General features: G+C 38.1%; 1 protein-coding gene across 2 annotated transcripts in view; it reads right to left on the bottom strand.

Annotated features, from left to right (window-relative positions):
• trabd2b (TraB domain containing 2B) overlaps positions 1-21,657 on the bottom strand; it is a 68,308-nt gene that overhangs the window by 25,155 nt on the left and 21,496 nt on the right. For both annotated transcript variants that reach the window (XM_058784464.1, XM_058784463.1), the window contains exon 3: positions 1,023-1,169. In XM_058784464.1, coding sequence (XP_058640447.1) covers positions 1,023-1,169 — 147 coding nt within the window. The remainder of the gene's footprint in view (positions 1-1,022; positions 1,170-21,657) is intronic.

Here is a 21,657-nt window from a genome sequence, read left to right as displayed (position 1 = left end):
ATGGTCTGCAGACCTAACTCATGCCAAACATTTAATGAGTTTATGTTCACATTATCCTTGAATGTGGTTTAGTTTGCTGTCCATAGTGAAAGAGATAGTTCACCCAAAAATGAAAATTCTGTTATTAATTACTCACCCTCATGTCATTCCAAACCCATAAAACCTGGGACGACAGGTAGATTCTGTGTTCATCTTTGGAACACCGATTAAGATATTTTTGATGAAATTCGAGAGCTTTCTGACCCTCCATAGACAGCAACGCAACTACCATGTTCAAGGCCCAGAAAGGTAGTAAGGACATCGTTAAAATAGTGCATGTGACATCAGTGGTTCAACCTTAATTTTATGAAGCTACGAGAATATTTGTGAAAAGAAAACAAAAATAACACGACGCATGTTTATGACAGTGGCAGTTCCGTTGCTGTCTATGCAGGGTCAGAAAGCTCTCAGATTTCATCAAAAATATCTCAATTTGTGTTCTGAAAATGAACGAAGTTCTTACAGCTTCGGAACGACATGAGGGTGAGTAATTAATGACAGAATTTTCATTTTTTGATGAACTATCCCTTGAAGAGACTCAAGCAGAAGAGTTGACTCACACTCAAGTCAAGTGCTACATAATTTCCGCATGGAGTACAGGAGCAGAACAGAGAGAGAATGAGGAAGAGAGGCATAAAGCAATGAAAGAGAGAGCACAGATAGCTTATCAGCCAGCAGAGCCATTAGCTGCCCTGCGTCTGACCTTTGCAGGAAATATGGAACAACAGAAAGATATTTCCTCCCTTCCTCGTCTTACTGCTCCCTCACATTTTTCCTCAAATGTTCGTTCTCTCTCTCACTATGTGTGTGTGCTGTTGCTTTAATCTTTTAGCATGTTGCAGGGTGAAGTGGAGAATTATAAGTCATCCATCAGAAGGAACCTGCCGCTGCTCAAACTTTAAGCTCATAATGACTCCAATACATCACATACATTCTCACATGATGCATAGAACAGGACCAGGCTGTGTTTTTGGTGCACATACCTGCGATGTGTCATGATTGAAGATGATGGAGTTGAGGTCTCCACAGTTGTAGTGTGTGATGAGGTCCTCAGTAGTGAAGGCGCCCTGCAGAATGCCTGCACGCAAACTCTCATGCTGCAATAGAGTCTGGTTTAGAGCAAACAACACCTACAGACACACAGAGAGAGAGGGTCAGTTTGTCATTCTGAACGCATTAAAATACACAAGTGTAGTCATTCTCACTCCCGCACACACAATATGATGTCACTTCGGACATAATGTGTTCACAAACGCACTCCTCATTTATTCACACACTATAAACATAGTCCATGTGAACATTTGTCCTTTTAGGGCCTCCCACCGAAATATTACACCAGCGTATGGCCAGGTACAACTTTGTTGTGTAAGCCAGCCAATTTCTAAAGAAACAGGTATGAGAGAGAGAGAGAGACAAAAAAGACAAGGAGTGCTCCTTTAAAAACAGCTCTATCTCCAGGGTCCAAGGGTCGTAAATTTACAGCCCCCATTAAAATAAAAAGTAAACCCTCTTTAGAGAGAATTTATGGTGTGCAACAGCCACAGACCACAGCGACACTGCAGCTGTCCCAGACTCCTGGGGTTAAACTTCACACTCCCGCCCACTGCGCTCTCACGGCACGCCTGAGTGGCTCACTCGCTCGACTCCGGCTGTCAATCAAAGTTAAGCGTTTTGACAGCAGAGCCTGCTGGAGATGGGAGGAGGGGAGTTTTTTCAGTTATTTTGCATGGAAAGGTAGATTGAATTTCATGCTGTCGTGCATTCTGCTGGCTAACACGTTCGTACCCGATCATGTGTGGTCAGTTGATTTGTGTACTTGATTACACCTCTCTATTCTGGCTGGGACCCGTCACGCTAATTGCCTTGGAGATTTACAGGGAGGGTGTGTTTGTGAGCGTATGTGACAGAAATACAGTAATGAAAATGGTCTATGAAAGCAGCGATGCTGATTGATTTATATACTAGCTTAAAGGCTACAGAAGATTTAGTCCCTGCCTCATGCAGAAAGGTTGGAAATGAGAGTCTGTGCTGTTCGATTTAGCACTGGGAATGAAATACAGATTTCTGTTTTGCTCACTAGTCCAGTGTGCTTTGCCTACACTGTGAGCATCGCCAACAGCAAACCAAGCTGAACATCACTTTACAGTAAATGTTAAGTAAATGCCTCTCATAGAGTAGAACCTTCTCTCATCTTCTCCTCATCAGTTCTTGTCCTCTCTCCATAAATCTGTGGATTACACTAGGAGAAAAGTAAAAATACAATTTTATTTTATTTCATTTCATATTTTAAATATGAATATACAGTAAGTATATAGTGTTATGTAACTAGCTACTTTCTCAGCATAGCAATTTGTTTAGCTAGCTATCTTTTTTGAGTGTTATTTTAGTATCATTATATTACTAACTTAATCCTCTTTCTCCCAAGCGAGACATAAGGCCGCAATAAGATTATTTATATACTGTTATAGTATTTAATGATATTCTGAATTAGCTTTTATTTTATATTTTCAATGTACGTTTTAGTTTGTTTTAATAATTTAGTAAATTACTGTTTTTTGTCATTTTTATTCGTTTTTATATTATTAAAATATGTATATTTTATTTAATTCTGTATAATTCAACATTATATTTTATAAAGTGTTTTATATAGTATATATATAGTGTTTTAAGTGTATAAGTGTTTTATATAGTTTTTATATAGCAAGTTGTAGTTAGTCGTAGTTAGATGTTAATAGAGAGAAAAAAAGTGATTGTGTTTTTCATCTAATTTTTTTTATTTTATTTTATTATTAATTAGGCTACTGAACTTGTTTTTGTTTTTTTTTTTTTTTTTTTGTTTTACTAACTTGCTCAACACTACCTGAGCATGATGTTAGTGTGGGTTTGGGAATACTATTTAAACGTGTTTTAAACAATCTATTTTCAGCCTCCTAGTGCTGTGCAGATCTTTGTCACGCTTCCAGTGCGGTAATCCCAAAATGGACCATGATCAAACCAACACCAGAAGAGCACGAATGCACTCCATCTATCGCACTTCACATCCAGCCAGCACTCTGTGCTCTGAGCCGACCCCCTGCCGGCCTTGTAATCGCTGGCCGTTTATTTCAATATTGCGTGTGTTGTTTTATTGTCTTCATTTTTTACACTGCCATGTCATGTCGGGGTGTTGCCCTCCTGTGCAGATGTGTTCTGGCTCCGTGTGCCACGGTATGTACCCACACATGGGAGCTTTATAGTGATGCCAGCTGCTGCAGTGGCCATGGCACGCTCAGATTAGGAGACGGGTGTCTGACCCATCTGCCTCGCTTCTGAGCTGGTGCCAAAAATGAGGAGTTTCCCTTAACCTTAAGCACATTCCATGTGAGAAATAGAGAGATGAAAGAACGACTGGGATGTGATAGATAGAGGGATTAAAGGATGGGACGGCAAGGACGAGAGCAAGCCAGGAAAGAGAATTGGATCATTCTGTGCTCCTTTGCTGTTCATTTGATGGACAGAGTGTGAGAGAGCACAGACATTAAGGCCTGTATGTGTGTGTATGTGGGATGAAGGATGGCTAAAGTGTGTGAGAATGTTCCATTTGTTGAAGTGTGAACACCCTTTAGCATCCATTGTGCTAAACAAAAGCATATTTCCACAGCGCTCTCTCTCTTGTAATGGAGATTTCACAGGGTGGTAGGTGTGCGATCTATGCAGATGGACTCTTTTTTGTGTGTTTTTTGACATGTGAGAGGCTCCGTTTACATTTGGTATTAACATCCGTTTTGGAAGTCATTTTAAAACAGGAAGATGCCAAATACAAGTGGTAAGATTTACATATAAAATAAACCTAAAAGGTATATTTGGGAGAAGGAGTGGTGATATTTTCCTTCTTTTGTGAACGGATCCCCCGAGCCATAATACCAGGTGTAACCGGGACCAGAGTCTCATGGGCTGATTAAACACAGAAACCCCTTTGCAAACAACAAAGTTTGGAGAACCCAGCTTGCTGCTGGAACGTCTACCCTTCACCCAAGCATTGCATTCCAAAATTTCATTAGTGGTTTGGAGAGAATAAATACAGAAAAAGACCAAGGAGGGAGGGAAGTACAAAAGAAGAGAATGTTAATTCCCATGTAATGTTCCCAAATGAGAGGAGGAAAAAGAAACATGCTATTTCATTGACACGTGTGAGTATGGAAGCAGTTGACTTCTTGTTCATTCACGTTAGCAGATTTCTTTTTCCATTTCAGCTGGTGCAGATCTTCAGCACGACCAACATACGGCACATGACATTAGCACTCTTACACCTTCATTTCTTTGTTTCTCTTTTTTCATTCAACTCTTCAGCATTCACTCGCTTGTCTTCATTGTTGTTTATGGAAAGTTCTGAGGTAGAACAGAGGGGTGGATGGAGAGAGGATGGCAAAATAAATAATAGCTGGCTGCAAACGCATGTGCACCACAGCTGGAAGTGATTTAGTCTCTTTTAGAGTGGTCAGAGGCATTATGGGAAAAGTGCAGATGGGCACAGGTGCAGTTGGTGAGCAGTGTGAGCCAAAATCAGCTCAGAGTATCCAAACAGAGAAGGAAAAACAGCAGTCGAGCACAGCTGACCACTTCAAACCAACATCCTGTGGATGACACTTGCTCTTTATTGGTCATTAATTCTGTTTCTGTTTCTTGCCGTCTTTTTCTCTGCACTTTGTTCTCACTCTTGACTGCCTCCTACACACAGAGATTTTGTGGATTAGCCTGGGATAACTCAAAACATACTACATGGCATGCAGTTTTTTTTGTTTTTGTTTCCAGCAATCTTTCAGCAGAACATGTTTTTTACAGAAGTGCTGGCCACAATTCAGAATTTAAAAATGGCGCTTTTCCATTCTTGAGCGTGAATTTGAATTAAAAATGTATTATCGACAAAAATATCACAACATTTATAACTTCATCTATCAATATTGTAATCTTTTCATTTTATAGTATGTAATGGACTATTAAATATCCACATATTTAATGTGTAGTCCATTAAAAACTACACTTTTGTATAAAATAATAATATTACTTGTTGGGTATTTGTTTATATTAAATTTTAATTGTATTTCTTAAATTGACATGTGAATTTAAAATTCTGCTTCTAATTTAATTGCAGTTTAAAATACATTTTCAATTCAGTTCTGGATGACGCTCAATCCTATAGATCAAAGAGAGTGAGTTACTGGAAATATTTAGACATTTTAATGTTGTTTGACATTCTTCTAAATAATTTTGTGTATCGTTTTCAGTTTTTTTCTCCATGTATTTGGATACATTCCATCAGATGCAAAAAAAAAGCATCAAAAAGTCCATCTTAAGCTGATTGAAAAATATTTGATTTTTGAGTAGTTGTAGTGCAGAGCAGTATAGAGCAGACCCTTTGCAGCATATGATTATGAAACACTTTCTGGACCGAGGTTTCTTTGTTGCTATCTTGCATACTAATTTTACATACTTTCCTTGTCTTTTCTTTTCTTTTAGTCCAGAAGTCTGTGAATTACTGCCAAGAGAAGTTTGGTAGCTCATCGATGCCATTTGGTTTTCCTCTGTTTCCTGGCTTGCTAGACAAATCTCTTCATCTCTCTGTCTAATCTCTCCATGCAGTCGTCTCCATCCTGTCAGTCTCTATGTCTTGAACCCGCTGTCAGCCCGCAGTGACCATCTGTGTCTGTTTAATAAGATCATGGAGAGAGTTTCTCTTTTCCTGTCTTTTATTTTCTCTCTCACACCCTCTCTCTCTTTTTGCACTTGTCCAAAAACAAACTCTGCCATTTGACTTGGCAGCACCGGTAGCTGAGTCTTCAGCAATTCTTTCCCTTCGAACAAAAAAAAAAAGAGAAAATAATCAATTATTGCTCAGTGCTCTAGCTGCTTATGTGCTGTGAGGAGAAAAAAGTGGGAAAAGACCAGACAGTATGAATCGTGAAATGGTACACCACCGAGAAACAGAAGAAAAAAAACACTCAGACTGGTCTCTAGGAGCTGAGGGAAAGATGGAATGGAGGGATGAATAAACAGAGAGGGAGAGGAGCATTGTTGAGAGGGGTCATAGGTCAAATAAAACTCAGCCTTCTGAAAGCCCACCGCTCTGAACAAACATGCCAGGAGAGATGAGCTGAGCTGCATGGGGCTTCAGGACATTTATTAAACCCTGTGTGTGTGAGGGGTCAGGTTTTGCTTGCCTTGAAGAGGGGGAGATCTGTTAGGACAGGATTTGTTTTCTAAATGACGTTACACAATTTTTTACATACAACACCTGTGTTTTTTTATGTACTGGTTCAGAGAGGACTGGGATCTGTGAATCTCTGGATGTTGGTGTTATGGAAGGGCACGTGCTCATCATGAAACCCTTTGAAATAAACAGAGATGTATACAAGTATGTCCAATATATGATATGACACTCTTGTTCAAAAGTTTGGGGATGATTTATTTATTCATTTTAAAAGAAGCCATTTTATGCTCACCCAGGCTGCATTTGTTTGAGAATAAATACAGGAAAAACAGTATATCGTACAAATGTTATTACAATTTAAAATGTTTATGTATTTTAAAATGTCATTCATTCCTGTGATGGCAAAGCTGAATTTTGAGCAGCTGTTACTCCTGTCTTCAGTGTCACATGATCCTTCAGAAATCATTATAATATGCTGATTTGGTGATCAAGAAACATTTGTTATTATTATCAATGTTCAACTCAGTTGTGCTGCTTAATATTTCTGGGAAAACTGGATGCTATGTATAGTTTTTTTTTTTTTCTTCAGGATTCTTTGATGAATTGAAAGTTCAAAAGAACCTAAAAAATCTTTTGTAATGTTACATATGCCATTACTGCCATTTTTAATTAATTTAATGCATCCATGCTGAATGAAAATATTCAATTTCTTTCAAACTTTTGAATGGTGGTGTAGTGAACTTTCCTCATAGACCTTAGTCAGGGTAGCGCTATATTAATTTTTGACAGGAATGATGTATGCATCTGAAGACACATTACATTTACATTTATGCATTTAGCAGATGCTTTTATCCAAAGCGACTTACATTGCATTCAAGTTACAGTTTTTACATTTTATTAGCTCTTGCTTTCCCTGGGAATCGAACCCATGATCTTAGCGTTGCTAGCGCCATGCTCTACTATTTGAGCTACAGGAAAGCCGGAAAGAATGAGGAAAGAATGAAAACGAGGCCGTGAAGGAGAAGTACAGCGTGTTCAATGGATCGTACTGTTGTTTACTAATATAACAATTGTTCAGCTGACGAAACATCTTTATGAAAAAAACTCCCTCAAACAGTTGTGAATTGTGAAAATTACATGCTCTAGGACCTTTATACACCTTTAATCCATGTTAAATTCAGTGTCATCTACTGTAGCTTGACTCATGTCTATTGATTTAAGTACTTTAATTTTACTCAGACAGTTGCCAAACATGTCTTAAACCATAATAAAAGTGCACCAGTCTGCATAATGAGAAGGGAAAGAAAGGATACACACAAAACAGTAGGTCGGTAATTTGCTAAGTAATTTTGATCAAACCAGTACAAGAAAAACATACATGTTTGATTGCTTTGAAGCCCAAATTTGCCTAACCTCCTCAGGAAAGACTAGACCAAATACTGAATAATTTTTATTACTGAAAAATGAAAATAAGATTTTGTGAGCGATAAGGCAGGGTTAGGGAATAGAAAGTCTCATTTACTCAGAATATACACAATAGAAAGCAATGGAAATTCCTAACTATTTTAAATAAACAAACATCTGTGTCTGTGTGTACTGTACTCTTGCATTGATCCTTTCACATTCTAAGGATAGCTGCCCCTCCCAATGGGAGAGATAACTGACTCCCACTGCTCTCTATCAGGCCCTGGGGCGTCTGATAGCATCTAAACCATATGATGCTCACTCCTGGGCAGAGCGAGAGAATAAGACAGAGAAAGACCGAGAGTCCTTCCAACTTCTCTCTTATCTACAAGACAGGTTTTCGTCCGTTTAATGCCCTCAGACAGAGTAATTCTCCTTGAGTGATTTGTAGTTTTCACAAACTCTTGCTGGAGGGTGTGCTGAAACATGAGCATAACCCATGAGTTTTAATATGAGGATAGATGTGCTGAGGAAACTGGGACACAGACTCCTACCGCTGCTGTTCATTCATACAGACAGACCTGTGTGTGTTTGAGAGAGACTAAATGAGAAGCAGACAGTGACATTGTGTCATGTTCTCCTGCTCCGAGTCACAGATGAGATCTGGAGCACAGCTGGGCCGCTCCCCACCAAAACCTGCAGTCTTATCAACATCACATCCTCTTTCTAGCTCTCTTTCTGTTTCTCTCTACGATTCATCCTCATCATAATGTTTATTTTCCTTTCATCTGTTCCCTGCCCTTCCTGTGCCATTTTCCTTTCATGTGCGTGTGTGTGTGCGTCCACTAATGTTGGCCAAATCTGAGTGTGATTGAATAGTCAACATGTAGGTGTATTTCATGTGCTCCAGTTGGTGTTTGTAGAATGCACCGATTTTTTTTTTTCAGCAAAATGCCATAATGCCACTTCCGTTTTTAGCTAAAAGAGAAAATCAGAAGAATAGTGGAACAGAAACCATTACTTTATTTAATAACACAATCATTAAAATGTTCAAGTTCATTCTGTTATCAATTACTAACCTTCATGTTGTTCCAAACCCAAAAGTCTTTCATTAATCTTCGGAACACAAAGATATTTTGAATGAAACCTGAGAGATTTCTGTCCCACCATTGAAAGTCAATACTTCACCCAATACTTTGATGATTCAAAACATTCATAAACTATTGTAAAATTAATCAATTATTGATTGATTCATGGATTTCTTTTACTTTTTGAATAGTCAGTGTTTTGGATGAATGAACTTTCAATGGATGGAAAATACAAAAAATACACCTTAGCTACTTTATTATCCATTCGGTTTTGTTAAATTGGAAAAAAAAAAGAGAAAAAATGTATTTTATTCTTTAATAAATGTGAGAAAATTATGAAAAAATAAAAAAATTCTGGTGAACAAATCCTTTGAAATGGATCATGGTGCAAAGCCAGCTTTCACAAGAAATGATCCAGATGTTGTTTTATAGTTATTTATACTGATTTATTTATATAGTTTTTTTTAGTTATTTCTTACAAAGAGCATTTTAAAATGTTTTTTTTTCATCCAACTAAAAGGAACCTTGCTTATTTTTTATTTTTTTTCATTTCTCTGTGAAAATTAAATGCTGTGGCACTATGGGTGTCCTGAGTTCAAGTCCCAGCTCGTGGACCTTTCCTGATCCCGCCCCCACTCTCTCTCCCACTTCACTTCCTGTTGTTACTCAACTGTCCTATTGAAGGAAAAGCAAAAACGGCGAGAAAAAAAAAAAAAAAAATTAAATGCTATTGAAATACCGAGTAATCCTGGGTTCAGACTGCACGATTTTAACCCCGATTTTTACTAGCCAAAAGTTTTGGGGAAACTGCAGACAAATGTGTGTGACACAAATGCAGACAAATGTGTGTGAGAATTGTGTAGTGTGTGTTATCAAAGACGCGATCTGATGCTGTGAGATATTTGGCATGCTAAAAGTCCTGCAGTGTGAAATGTGTTTTGACTGGAAATGACATCGGCAACGACCTACAGCCAATGAAAGCGCAAGATACAGGGCAAGGGAAAGAATGACTTTGGAAAATCGTGCACTGTGAATGCTGAACCCTTATTGTACATTTATGTGGAGCAGGATTACTGACCAATTAGATTTCACAGTGGGCGGAGCTCCTTAGTATTACAAAAATAGAAACCAAGTGACCAACAGATGATTTTGTTGCTTGTCACGGTTGCAGCTGGTAAGGATAAACTCAGATTTATCTGAAGACAGACGGTTTGTCGCTTGGTTAGGACACAGCATAAGATTGAATAGTCTGATGTGACTTTGTGTCATACTATGTGCAGAGACGCACTAATGCAGCCTAAGCCCAAACAAACATAGCATTTCACGGCAAATCTTTGCAGAAAAGTCCAATTTCACACATGGACTGCGCCAGCACTGCCTGCAGGCCTCTGTCTCGCAGAACCAGAGAAAATGCGTGAGTGTGTATGTTTGGCTAATGGCAGGCATATGTTGTCTTGACTGTGTCCTGTGTGTATGGCACATGTGACCTGATGACAGAAAACATGGAAGTGTGTGTGCTGTCATATTAGGAGCGTTAACTTGTGTTGAACGCATATGAGTGTGTTTGTACAAAGGCAACTGCACTCATCCGAAGGGGTCGGCCTCCCCCGTCAATTTCAATGTATTCCATTACAGCACGAAAGGTTCCTGTCAACACGTGCGTACACACTGCAACAAGAACAAGCTGTCTGAGCCTGAGCAGATATTGATGGAGCTTTCAGACTGGCGCACAGACACACCGTGCAATTCTCAGTGCTGGCTAGAGCGCAGTCAGAGTCTGAAACCAGAATGAAGTGACACTTTTTTCCTGATGGAAAAATGTACAGAGCGCTTGAGCAGTCTTATGTCATCCACTTCTCGTGCTTTCACGCTCTATTTTTGGCTCTAACCATCACAAGGCGCACTAGCTCTGTGTAACATACACTCATGTGTATTTATACAGATGCATGAACACCAATAAAATGATTTATATATGAATGTGTTTGTGAGAATAGTTTAAAGACAGAGAATAGAATAGTTTAAGCAGAAATTTTTATTTTATTTTAAAAGGAATATTTTTCCCAGAAATGTTTTTCATTTTATAATTTATGAATGAATGAATGAATGAGGCATTTATATAGCGCTTTAATGTGTATTGCAATACACCCAAAGCGCTTTACAATCATGTGGGGGGTCTCTTCTTAACCACCACCAGTATGCAGCATCCACTTGGATGATGCGACGGCAGCCACAGGACAACGGCACCAGTGCGCTCACCACACACCAGCTACAGGTGGAGAGGAGAGAGAGTCATAGAGCCAATCAAGTGGATGGGGATTATTGGGAAGCCATGATAGACAAGGGCCAGTGGAGGGAATCTGGCCAGGACACCGGGGTTACACCCTTACTCTTTACGATGAGTGTCATGGGATTTTTAATGACCACAGAGAGTCAGGACCTCGGTTTAACATCTCATCCAAAAGACGGTGCTTTTTTACAGTATAGTGTCCCCGTCACTATACTGGGGCGTTAGGACCCACACAGACTGCAGGATGAGCACCCCCTGCTGGCCTCACTAACACCTCTTCCAACAGCAACCTAGTTTTCCCAGGAGGTCTCCCATCCAGGTACTGACCAGGCTCAGCCCTGCTTAGCTTCCATGGGCAACCGGTCTTGGGCTGCAGGGTGATATGGCTGTGTATATTTATTATATATTGTTTAATTGTAAAAGCAAGTTTGCCCTGAAAGTATTTTTTTTTTTAAGATTTATTTTTTTGCCTTTATTGTGACAAGACAGTAATAATGACAGGAATCAAAGTGGGGGGGGGGGTTTATAACATTTTATAAAAATAAAATGTTAATTTTAAGTATTGCTTTGCCATAGCAATACTTAAAATTAACATTTTATTTTTATTTTATTTTATTTTATTATAAAAGGAATATTTCACCTAGAAAACCTATTTCACCTAGAAAAATTTTCACCTTTTATTTAGAATTTATTTTATTTCCAAGGGGTCATCGGATGCAAAATTCACTTTTCAAGATGTTTGAACATAAATAAGTGTTGGAAGTGTGTGTACACATCCATAATGATAAAAATCCACCCAGTGTTTTTTTTTTAAATCCCTATTTTAAAATCCCCTTTCTCAAATCAAGCTGTTCTGAGATTCCTGTCAGAATGACGTAGTTCTGCGCAGGCCGCTCCCACGATAGTTGATTGACAAGACCGTCTTACCTTAGACCCGCCCTGACTGAGCTGTGAGCTGTCCGCTTTTGAGTCGACTCTGGTGCAGGAGAAGACAAGAATGTCTCCGATTGAGCGATTGAGGTGTTTTGTTGTTGGATGTAATAATGAATAAAGCAGTCATCATTTACTCCCAACATCTGAGCCGCTGAAGACGCAGAGGATTAACGTCACTTTCCCTTTGAAGTGAATGCGCAGATCCCCTTTCCTAATAACGAGCTAGTTAGCCAGTTTCTCGGCTAAAGTAAACAGTACTGCTCGTGACCCCACGGAAGAGAGAGGCGGGGCGAGCAGAGCTCATTAGCATTTAAAGCAACATGGACTAAAAAACAGCTTGCTGAAAACAGCTGATTTTGACAGGGTAAAGAATTAATTTTTTTCACTACCATTGAGAAATTTTAACCAAAGTATGTTATAGACTTTTCATAAAGACCCTAAAGAATCATATCAACTTGTGGAAAATGGGCATCCGATGACCCCTTTAATGCATTAATGTCAATTGTGAGGCTTAGGATTAGGTGTTATAGTAAATCATTTTTTAGCAGAACTAAGGCCAGTAACCAGCTACTGGTTTTGTCTGTGAAAAGTCCTCACTAAAAAGCTTTTGTGTGTGAGGTGCATGCTGGCTCAGGCCGCCCTCTCAGACAAAGCCGAGCTCTCTTTCAGATCATCAGAATACATCATGTCAGCTCTTTCCCTCTCCTCCACACCCATCACTACACAGAGCGAGGGAGCGGGTAGCTTGGCAGAGGAGAGTGTGAATTAGAAGCAGATGAAGAAAGGGAGTCACAGCCAGTGTTCTTCGGCAGGAACAAGAGCATTTTTACTCTCTCAGAGACCCGCATCCCAGAACACATCCACTAAGCACACACATACAGAAATAGACACAAACACACACACACACAGACAGACAGTGCTTCCGTTTCTGCAGCTGGCTGGATCCTTATCTTACCCTGTGCATGACAGAGAGAGAGAGGAAAATGGAAAGAGGGATAAGACCAACATAGACAGACAGACAGACGACAGGATGAACTCAAGGAAAAGAGACAGAGAGAGCCAAGGGATGGAGCCAGGCAGACAGACCTACACACACACACACACACAAACAGAGCGCCTCTTTGACTATGTGCTGGTCTTAATTAGAAACTTTTCTGGCTCTTTCTACCTCTCTATCCCCTTTTATTTCTTAGTGTCTCTCTCTCTCTCTCTGTCTCTCTCTCGTACTTTCTCTCTTGGCCATGCCCAAGCCTCCAAACCAAAGAGACGTTTATTACTTTACAAGAATGTTCCACAGGTGAGGGCAAGGCCAATTTGTAAATGAGCCACTGGGCAAGTTGCAAAGCGAAACATGCCAAACTGCAGCAATCACAGTTATATTTGCATTCATTTATGTCTCGTTTCATTTGAGTCTTCATTAGCCTGTCACAACATTATTTATTTGTATATTTATGTGTGTTTTTGTGTATTTTTAAATCATTTAATCATTCAGTGCTGCATGATGCAATGTCATATTCAGGGTTTAGTTACTGTTATGACTCCTTATTGGGCTTTAGATAAAGTTAGTACTGTGCTGTCAGGGGAGCAGATTGTATGAATTTATGGTAGTGACAGATATTCATATTCTGTCATTTACTGACCTTCATGTCGTTCCAAACTGTATTACTTTCTTTTTCTTCATTTGAATATAAAAGGAGTGCTATTTTCCATATAGTGAAAGCATGCAATGTCCAACAACATGTGACATACACTACCATCCAAAACTTTGGGGTTGGAGAGATTTTTCTTTTCTTTTTTTAACTTTTAATGTAAATCAATACGTTTAGCAAGAATGCATTAAATTGATAAAAAAATGAAAGTAAAGCTTTAACAGGGTTACAAAAAAATTATATTTCAAATAAATTATGTTCTATTCTCTTTTCATTCATCGTAGAATCCTGAACAAAAATATATCAGTTTCCACAAAAAGTTTCCAGTTTCTTGAGCATCAAATCAGCATATTAAGATGATTTCTGAAGGGTCGTGTGACCTTGATGACTGGAGTAATGTCTGCTGAAAATTCAGCTTTGCCAACACAGATGTTAATTACATTTTATTATATATTCAAATAGAAAACAGTTATTTTAAATTCTGATAATATTTCACAGTATTACTGCGTTTTGGATCAAATAAATCCAGCTTTGGTGAGCATAAGAGACTTCTTTAATAAACATTAAAATCTTACTGACCCAAACGTTTTAACAGTGCTGTATGTTACAATTTATACTTTGGATGAACTGTTCTTTTTAATGCAGAAGTGTTAGGTGTGGTGGACCTGTAAACTGCACAACATTTCGTGCGTGTCTGTAATTCTAGTTGGACTTTATAGGCTTTCTCCAGCATAATTAACAGCTTTCATATCATTCATCATGATGTGTTTAGTTCTGGCCAGTCCAACTGCTCAGAGCTGATTTCATTTCTCTTGTATATTTACAGCTGTAGTTGTTTTCCCTGAATGTTTTATTGTTGTGTTGTGTGTTTGTAGTTGTGTGTGTATGTTTTTATGGTGGTTTGTGTACATGTGTGTGTCTGTTTGTTTGCCTCCCAGTAGTAGCGTGCATTTGGCAACCTTGAGTCTTTTACTGAAATTACAACAGCATTTGGTTTACTTCATTCCGTATCTGTTTGTGTGTGTTTCATTTGTGGCTCTGTGCTTTGAAAAACAAACATTTTATTATTTCATTAGAACCTCTAATAATGTGAAGCATTAGGAAAAACAGAGATCTGAGATTAGTTTCCTAGTATTGATTAAAACTAAGGGTTGTTCTGGACTTGAGGACATGATGGGTCAGCAACCAATCACAAACAATCCTGTCTTCCAGCTTCTGCCAGCGACCAATCTGGCCCAGCTATCTAAATCCTTGGAAATCAAAAGCTAGTTTTTTGCAGCATACACACTGGTTGTGTCATGTGTTTTTTTTTTTCTATCCTGGTAATTATAAATTAGCATTATTAATTTATAATCATTTGTGCTAGACAGAGCATACAAACACACTGCAGATACCTGTGCTCACACACTTTCGTGGGATAGAATTTAATAGCAAACCTCTTTAAAATGGTTTATTTCATGAGAAACCTTCAAAAAAGTACATAGTGTTGCTTATGTTGACAGAACAGCAGGGAAGAGGGAAAGTTTTGCACCATATTTTAACCAATGAAACCAAAGAATCCATGGCAACGCACACATACACACTCACAACTATATTTTGGAAACTAGAGACTTTATATAAGTCATGACTTTTTATTAAAATGATGATTTGAACATTTTCAAATAGCTGTGGTTGGTATAATAAAACTCCCTTTTTGTAAATTATAGTATAATACACATGAAAAAAACCACTCAATTTGAAAAGTAAATGTAATCTATCATTTATTTATTTTTTACTAAAAATTTTTGTACTAGTGCTACAGAAATTCTACAAATGATCTTTCATGCAGAAAAAAAAATCTTAATTCAAAATTTCTTAATGCACTTTCGCAAATAAATCTTGCTCAAAATAAGTATTTCTAAAATTTTCTGGCAAAATAATGATTGGTGTTTATTTTGTGTTGCCGCTATGTTGCTATGTGGTTGCTTGTTAGCTGGTTACTGGCCTAAGTCGAAAGAGTTCACCTCCATCTCTCTGTGATATAATGAACCCAAATATGGCTTGGGTCCCTCCATCAGAGTAAGTGTAATGGATTTTTCCACTCCTTTAATTGTCCATCAGGCAAAATCGTCAATCCAATTGCTTAGAAAAGTTATAGCACCCCTCTCCTCAACAAACCACATGATTTGAGGTATCATTCACGTCTGTAGCACAAACCCAAGCAGGACAAGCCAAAGTTTAATACTCAAGCTTAAGGATTTATCCAAAATCCAAACCTTAAGTAATACTAATGATGATTGTCTTAGCAAGCACCACTATTTATAAGTGTGATCCGACTTTTAAACAGCTGTTTAATCTTGAAAACGTTTAACTGTCACAGATTGATTCATCCCTGTGGGAAATAGTGCCATTAATGTGTGTCACTCCTGTTAATAAAGTTTGATAACTTGTGATGAAGCAGGTGAGGAAGAGGGTGATTTTGTGGTAGTGCTAAACGTTACGTCTGCTGGAGCAGATGTGAGCAGTAAATCCAGCGGTGCCGCCAGGCTGATCTCAGCTGATTTAATTCAACGAGTCGTCCCTTTCCTGCACTGGACAACACTGACTTCCATCACATTAGGGCCGTACTGAGTCCTCATGGGAATGCATACAATGGAGCTCTTTTATTGGACTCTCAACTACTGTTCTCTCACTCTCTCTTTCTTTACCTCTCTGATTTTGTTCATAAATTTGAGTGGGGCCGCTCTGTTTGAGAGCAGAGAATTTGGGTAAACCTGTTTTAAAGTCTCCTGTTTCCGTAATAGATGGTGCTGATTAAGCCTTTAGGGGACCAGGCTAACTCTTTTGCAGCTGTGGGAGGTGTGTGAGAGAGGGCAAATGTGTGTAAGAGGATATTATGTAGCAAATTATGGATGCAAGGCATTGTGGGGCACAGGCAAGGATGTAGCAACCATTTTAAACCGAGGGAATAAAAATCAGAAATTTCCTTATGTTTCATGCAATAATGATATTTTAGCAGCTTTGTTTTGCTTTGCTGCGGTGCCATGAAAAGTACTGACAGAAAAGCCATCTACTGTAATTAATATTCATGAGCCAGGCTGATGAGATTTATAAAATGTGCCGGTTTATAATATAAGCCTGTGGCAAATAACAAATCTGGTTTTCAGTAGTTTATTGTAGTGAGGTTTTAAATGCTATATCTGACACACACACACTGCCTCAGATTGGCCGTTCTGTGACCCTAGCTATCTGTTGTTCAGATCTCTCTGTGGGACTTCAGCTACTGTCTGGTTTGGCAATGTCCCAGGTCATTTGACCTTTCCTCGCCCAATCTTTCTGTATCTATGTCACTCTCATGTTTAAACACACTGGCGTTCCTTCACCCATTAACTATATGTACAGAGGTATTCATGCATAAAATCTGTGTGTGAAAATTTTCACACAACTAATGATACATCAATAATAAAATTGAGAATAAACTCAAACACAAATCACCATCACAAAAAAATTTTTGTTGTTATATACACAACTGTTGAAATGAAATCTTAATACTTTGGTTAAGCATAGATGCATTAAATTGATTAAAGTGAAATACATTTTTACAAGATTTCAAAATATTTCTGTTTCAAATAAATGCTATTCTTTTGAACTTTCTATAGTCATGAAAGAAATTGAGGTTTCCATAAAAATATTCAGCAACACAACTGCTTTCAACATTCATGATAATAACAAGAAATGTCTTTCTGAAGGATCATGTGACACTGAAGTAACGGCTGATGAAAATTCAGCTTCGTCAACACAGGAATAAATACAATTTTAAAATATATTAAAATAAAATAAAAGTAAAATTGGGAAATATTATTATAATTTTAAAATAACTCAAATAAATGCAGCTTCAGTGAGCAAAAGAGAAAAACTTTACCGACCTTTTGTATGGGTACTGTGTGTTTTTGTATATTTATTTAATTGTGTGTTTAAGGTTATAGCTTAATCTGGGATTGAATAATCTCTGAATAAAAATTCAATCGCATGTGCATGGTGGTACAACTACCAAGAATTTATCTTTAGCATCCTGCAGAAATTTATGTGTGTACGTACCAGTTCTGAATTTCGCACGAGATCCAATTTTACAAACACAAGCAAGAACACTTGAAGACAATTATTAATGAATGAGACCTATATAAATGGTGAATATCAATGACTTTGAAAGTGGCAAAGCCTCAACATCTGAGTGTCTGTATCAGTTTATATATCTGACAAAAAGCTCAGTTTTGCCGAACCTCAGGACCCAGTCACTTCTCATGAACCTTTTGGTTTTCCAAATTAATATTAGGATTAAAATAAATATTGGACTAAGACAGTTAAAGTCTTGGTTCCTGGATGTGTTCGGCCTTTTCCATCAAAATGTTTGACAGACATTTCACAATAAAACTGTATCTGTCAGAGGTACTTAAGTTAAGAGGAATGTGTTTTTGTTTATGTGTTTGAGAAGAGAGCGATAGCAGCTCCCATCTTTCATTCAGGCCACTGCTCTTGTTTCATTTAGTAACAGATGCTTTGGGTGAGTGATTGTGGTTTTGGTATCTTTTGGCGTGTGTGTGTGTGTGTGTGTGTGTGTGTGCGCTGTGCCTCCTAGACACAAACTAACCACATTTTATCGCTGTGTGTGCATACGTCGGTGTGTGCCTTTATACATAATAGGAATGGTAGGACGAAGAAGAACTATTTCAGCAAAAATAAGCACTCAGTTCACCGCAAACAGACACACTCATACTCTTGGCTGTGTGAGGAAATGCTTCATTTTCAAGGCCTTTCCACATAGATTACAGGCAGGGAATTGTTTGCCCCATAAACAGTGTGCAACCAGAATCCCTGAGTAGGGAGGATGAGCTCTTTAGGTTATTTCAGGTCACACCAAACCCAAACACTGCTGACGCCTACAGGGGATATTATAGGTGTCAACAACACACACATAATTAACTCCGGTTTGTGGGCAGTCTGACAGGTCAGTCAAAGCACAGCTTCAAAGGAGGCCTTGAACACTATTTTCAGAGAACATTTAAACATTACATCTCTATCCATTTAAACAAACTCAAAACAGCTTTACCCAGTGTGGTAACAGAACCCACACATATAGAACACAGAACTGGATCAATCAACTGGGATATACAGTAAACAGTAAAGCTTAGCTGAAATATGGTGCTGGTTTGGTTGATGGGTTTGGGCTGGGTGATTTAAGGTGGTATGAATATATATATATATATATATATATATATCTTTCTTTCATGACAACTTTTTTTAGGAGAGTTTAGCATGGTAATGCATATGACAATGTTAATGTGTCTGGTTTTGGCGGAATAGATCTGCTACATTACTGCTGCTGTGGAAGAGCAAATGATTTGACTTGCTACTGTCAATACATCCAACAGACATGCTGCTCTGAGCATGTAAGAAATACTGCTGCTGTACGTATAACATTTATGTAATAACCCCCATATATAACACACATGAAATCTCCATGTAGCAGATCTATACAGGTGGAGCTGGGGAAGGTGGAGGTTTTTGAAGTGCGCTGCAACTGCTACAGCAAGCACTTGTCACGGGACATGGTTGTAGTTAAGACAATTTCCAAAACAAAGGCCAGGAGAACGAAGTCGCATCAACACACGTATTCCTTTTAATAAACGTCAAACCGAGACCAAGAACATACAGAAACTGAAGGCTTATAAAAGACAGGGGAACCAAGGAGCAAACGAGATGATTGATTAAACACAGGTGATAAGACTGAACAATAATTAGACAATGAACTAATGAGAAAAGGAACAGAACCAAATAAGGAAAAACAGGAACTCAACAAGAACATACATGTGACAGCACTAGCTGAGTATTTGAATATTGAACAGCAAGCTCATTGGCCGTTTCTCAAACGGAAGGCTGCATCCTCCGGAGGTCGCATTTGTAGGCTGCATACGTCATCAATATACTAAAATAAGATCTTCTTTGTGACATATGCAGCCTACAAATGCGACCTCCGGTGGATGCAGCCTTCCGTTTGAGAAACGGCCATTGACTGCTGATACAAAAATAAACCAATCCATGTGATGTCATTATGTCAGATTGTGTTAGAACCTATTGGACTGTGCCATCTAGAGTTTCATGACAGAAACTTTGGATATATATATATAAATAGCATCCACCATTGATTAGATTCACCTATTTTATTGATTTGTTTTAGTATTGAAGAACTTAAAAGTTATTTTACTCTCAACTCATCCTCCATTTGGATCATTTTATTTTCATCGAGCTCAACACACTGCATTCTGGGACTGCTTTTTCTTGAACAACAAAAAAGTACATGCCATGCTGCCTAAATTTGGTCAAAGAAAATATTTTAGAAGGCAACGTAGTTAGGCTGCTTGCCTTTTGCAACAGCCTTCGTATCAGAAGCATCAAGTCACATTGTTATATTTATCATTTCCATAATTTACAGAATAGAATTTACTGGGTATTCAAATACTTGTGACAAGGTTCACACTTCAGGACATGATAAGACACTTATCGCAGAACAAGACAGAGTATCTAAAACACAAATGTAATATAAAAGTATATATGACATACAGTCATGGCCAAAAATATCAGCACCCTTGGTAAATATGATCAAAGAAGGCTGTGAAAATTAATCTACATTGTTAATCCTTTTGATCTTTTATTAAAAAATTCACAAAAATCTAACCTTTCATTGGATAATAAGAATTTAAAATGGGGGGAAATATCATTATGAAATAAATGTTTTTCTCTAATACACATTGGACACAATTAACAACACCCTTTTATTCAATACTTTTTGAAACCTCTATTTGCCAGTTTAACAGCTCAACAGTTTTCTCCTATAATGCCTGATGAGGTTAGAGAACACCTGACAAGAGATCAGAGACCATTCCTTCATCCAGAATCACTCCAGACCCTTTAGATTCCCAGCTCCATGTTGGTGCTTCTTCTCTTCAGTTCACCCCACTCATTTTCTGCAGGGTTCAGGTCAGAGGACTGGAATGGCCATAGCAGAAGCTTGGTTTTGTGCTCAGTGACCCATTTTTGTGTTGTTTTTGAGGTTTGTGTTTGGATTATTGTACGGTTGGAAGATCCAAACATGGCCCATTATAAAATTTCTAACGGAGTCAGTCACTTATTGATTTTTTATCTGTTGGTATTTGATAGAATCCATGATGCCATGTGTCTAAACAAGATGTCCAGGACCTCCAGCAGAAATATAGGCCCACAACATCAAAAATACAGCGGTATATTTCATTGTACACATGGGGTACTTTTTATCCCTGTGTTCACCAAACCCATCTTGAGTGTTTGCTGCTAAAAAGCTCATTTTTTAGTTTCATCTGACCATAGAAGCCAGTCCCATTTGAAGTTCCAGTCATGTCTTATAACTGAATATGCAGGAGCTTGTTTTTGGATGAGCTAGGAGAATTTTTCTTGAAACCTTCCGAAACAACATGTGGTGATGTAGGTGCTGTTTAACAGTTTTTTTTGTTTTTTAAGGTTTTCTGACCCCGAGACTCAACTATTTTCTGCAATTCTCCAGCTGTGGTCCTTGGAGAGTCTATAGCCACTCAAACTCTCCTCCTCACCGTGCATTAGGACGATATAGACACACATCCTCTTCCAGGCAGTTTCGTAACATTTTATGTTGATTGGAAATTCTTAATTATTGCCCTGATGGTAGAAAATGGGAATTTTCACTGCTCTACCTCTTTTCTTTTGCTGCACATCAGTAATATATTTATAGGTGTTTCTCATTGTGATGGATGATTAAGGGAATTTGGGCTTTGTTTTTCCTCCTATTTATATTTCTGTGAAACAGGAAGCCATGGCTGGATAATTTCATGTTCATAATCACCCTGGAGTGCTCAAAATTGTGAATATGAATGGGAATATACTTCAGAGATATTTTATTCATAAGAATTTCTAGAGGTACCAATAATTGTGTCCAACGTGTATTAGAAAAAAAACATTTATTTTATAATGATATTTCCCCCATTTTAAATTCTTATTATCCAATGAAAGGTTGGATTTTTGTGA

This window comes from Onychostoma macrolepis, chromosome 08 (genome assembly GCF_012432095.1).
Source record: "Onychostoma macrolepis isolate SWU-2019 chromosome 08, ASM1243209v1, whole genome shotgun sequence".
NCBI lineage: Eukaryota > Metazoa > Chordata > Actinopteri > Cypriniformes > Cyprinidae > Onychostoma > Onychostoma macrolepis.
The sequence above is the reverse complement of the archived record's forward strand: the minus strand, read 5'-3'. Positions and strand labels throughout refer to the sequence as shown.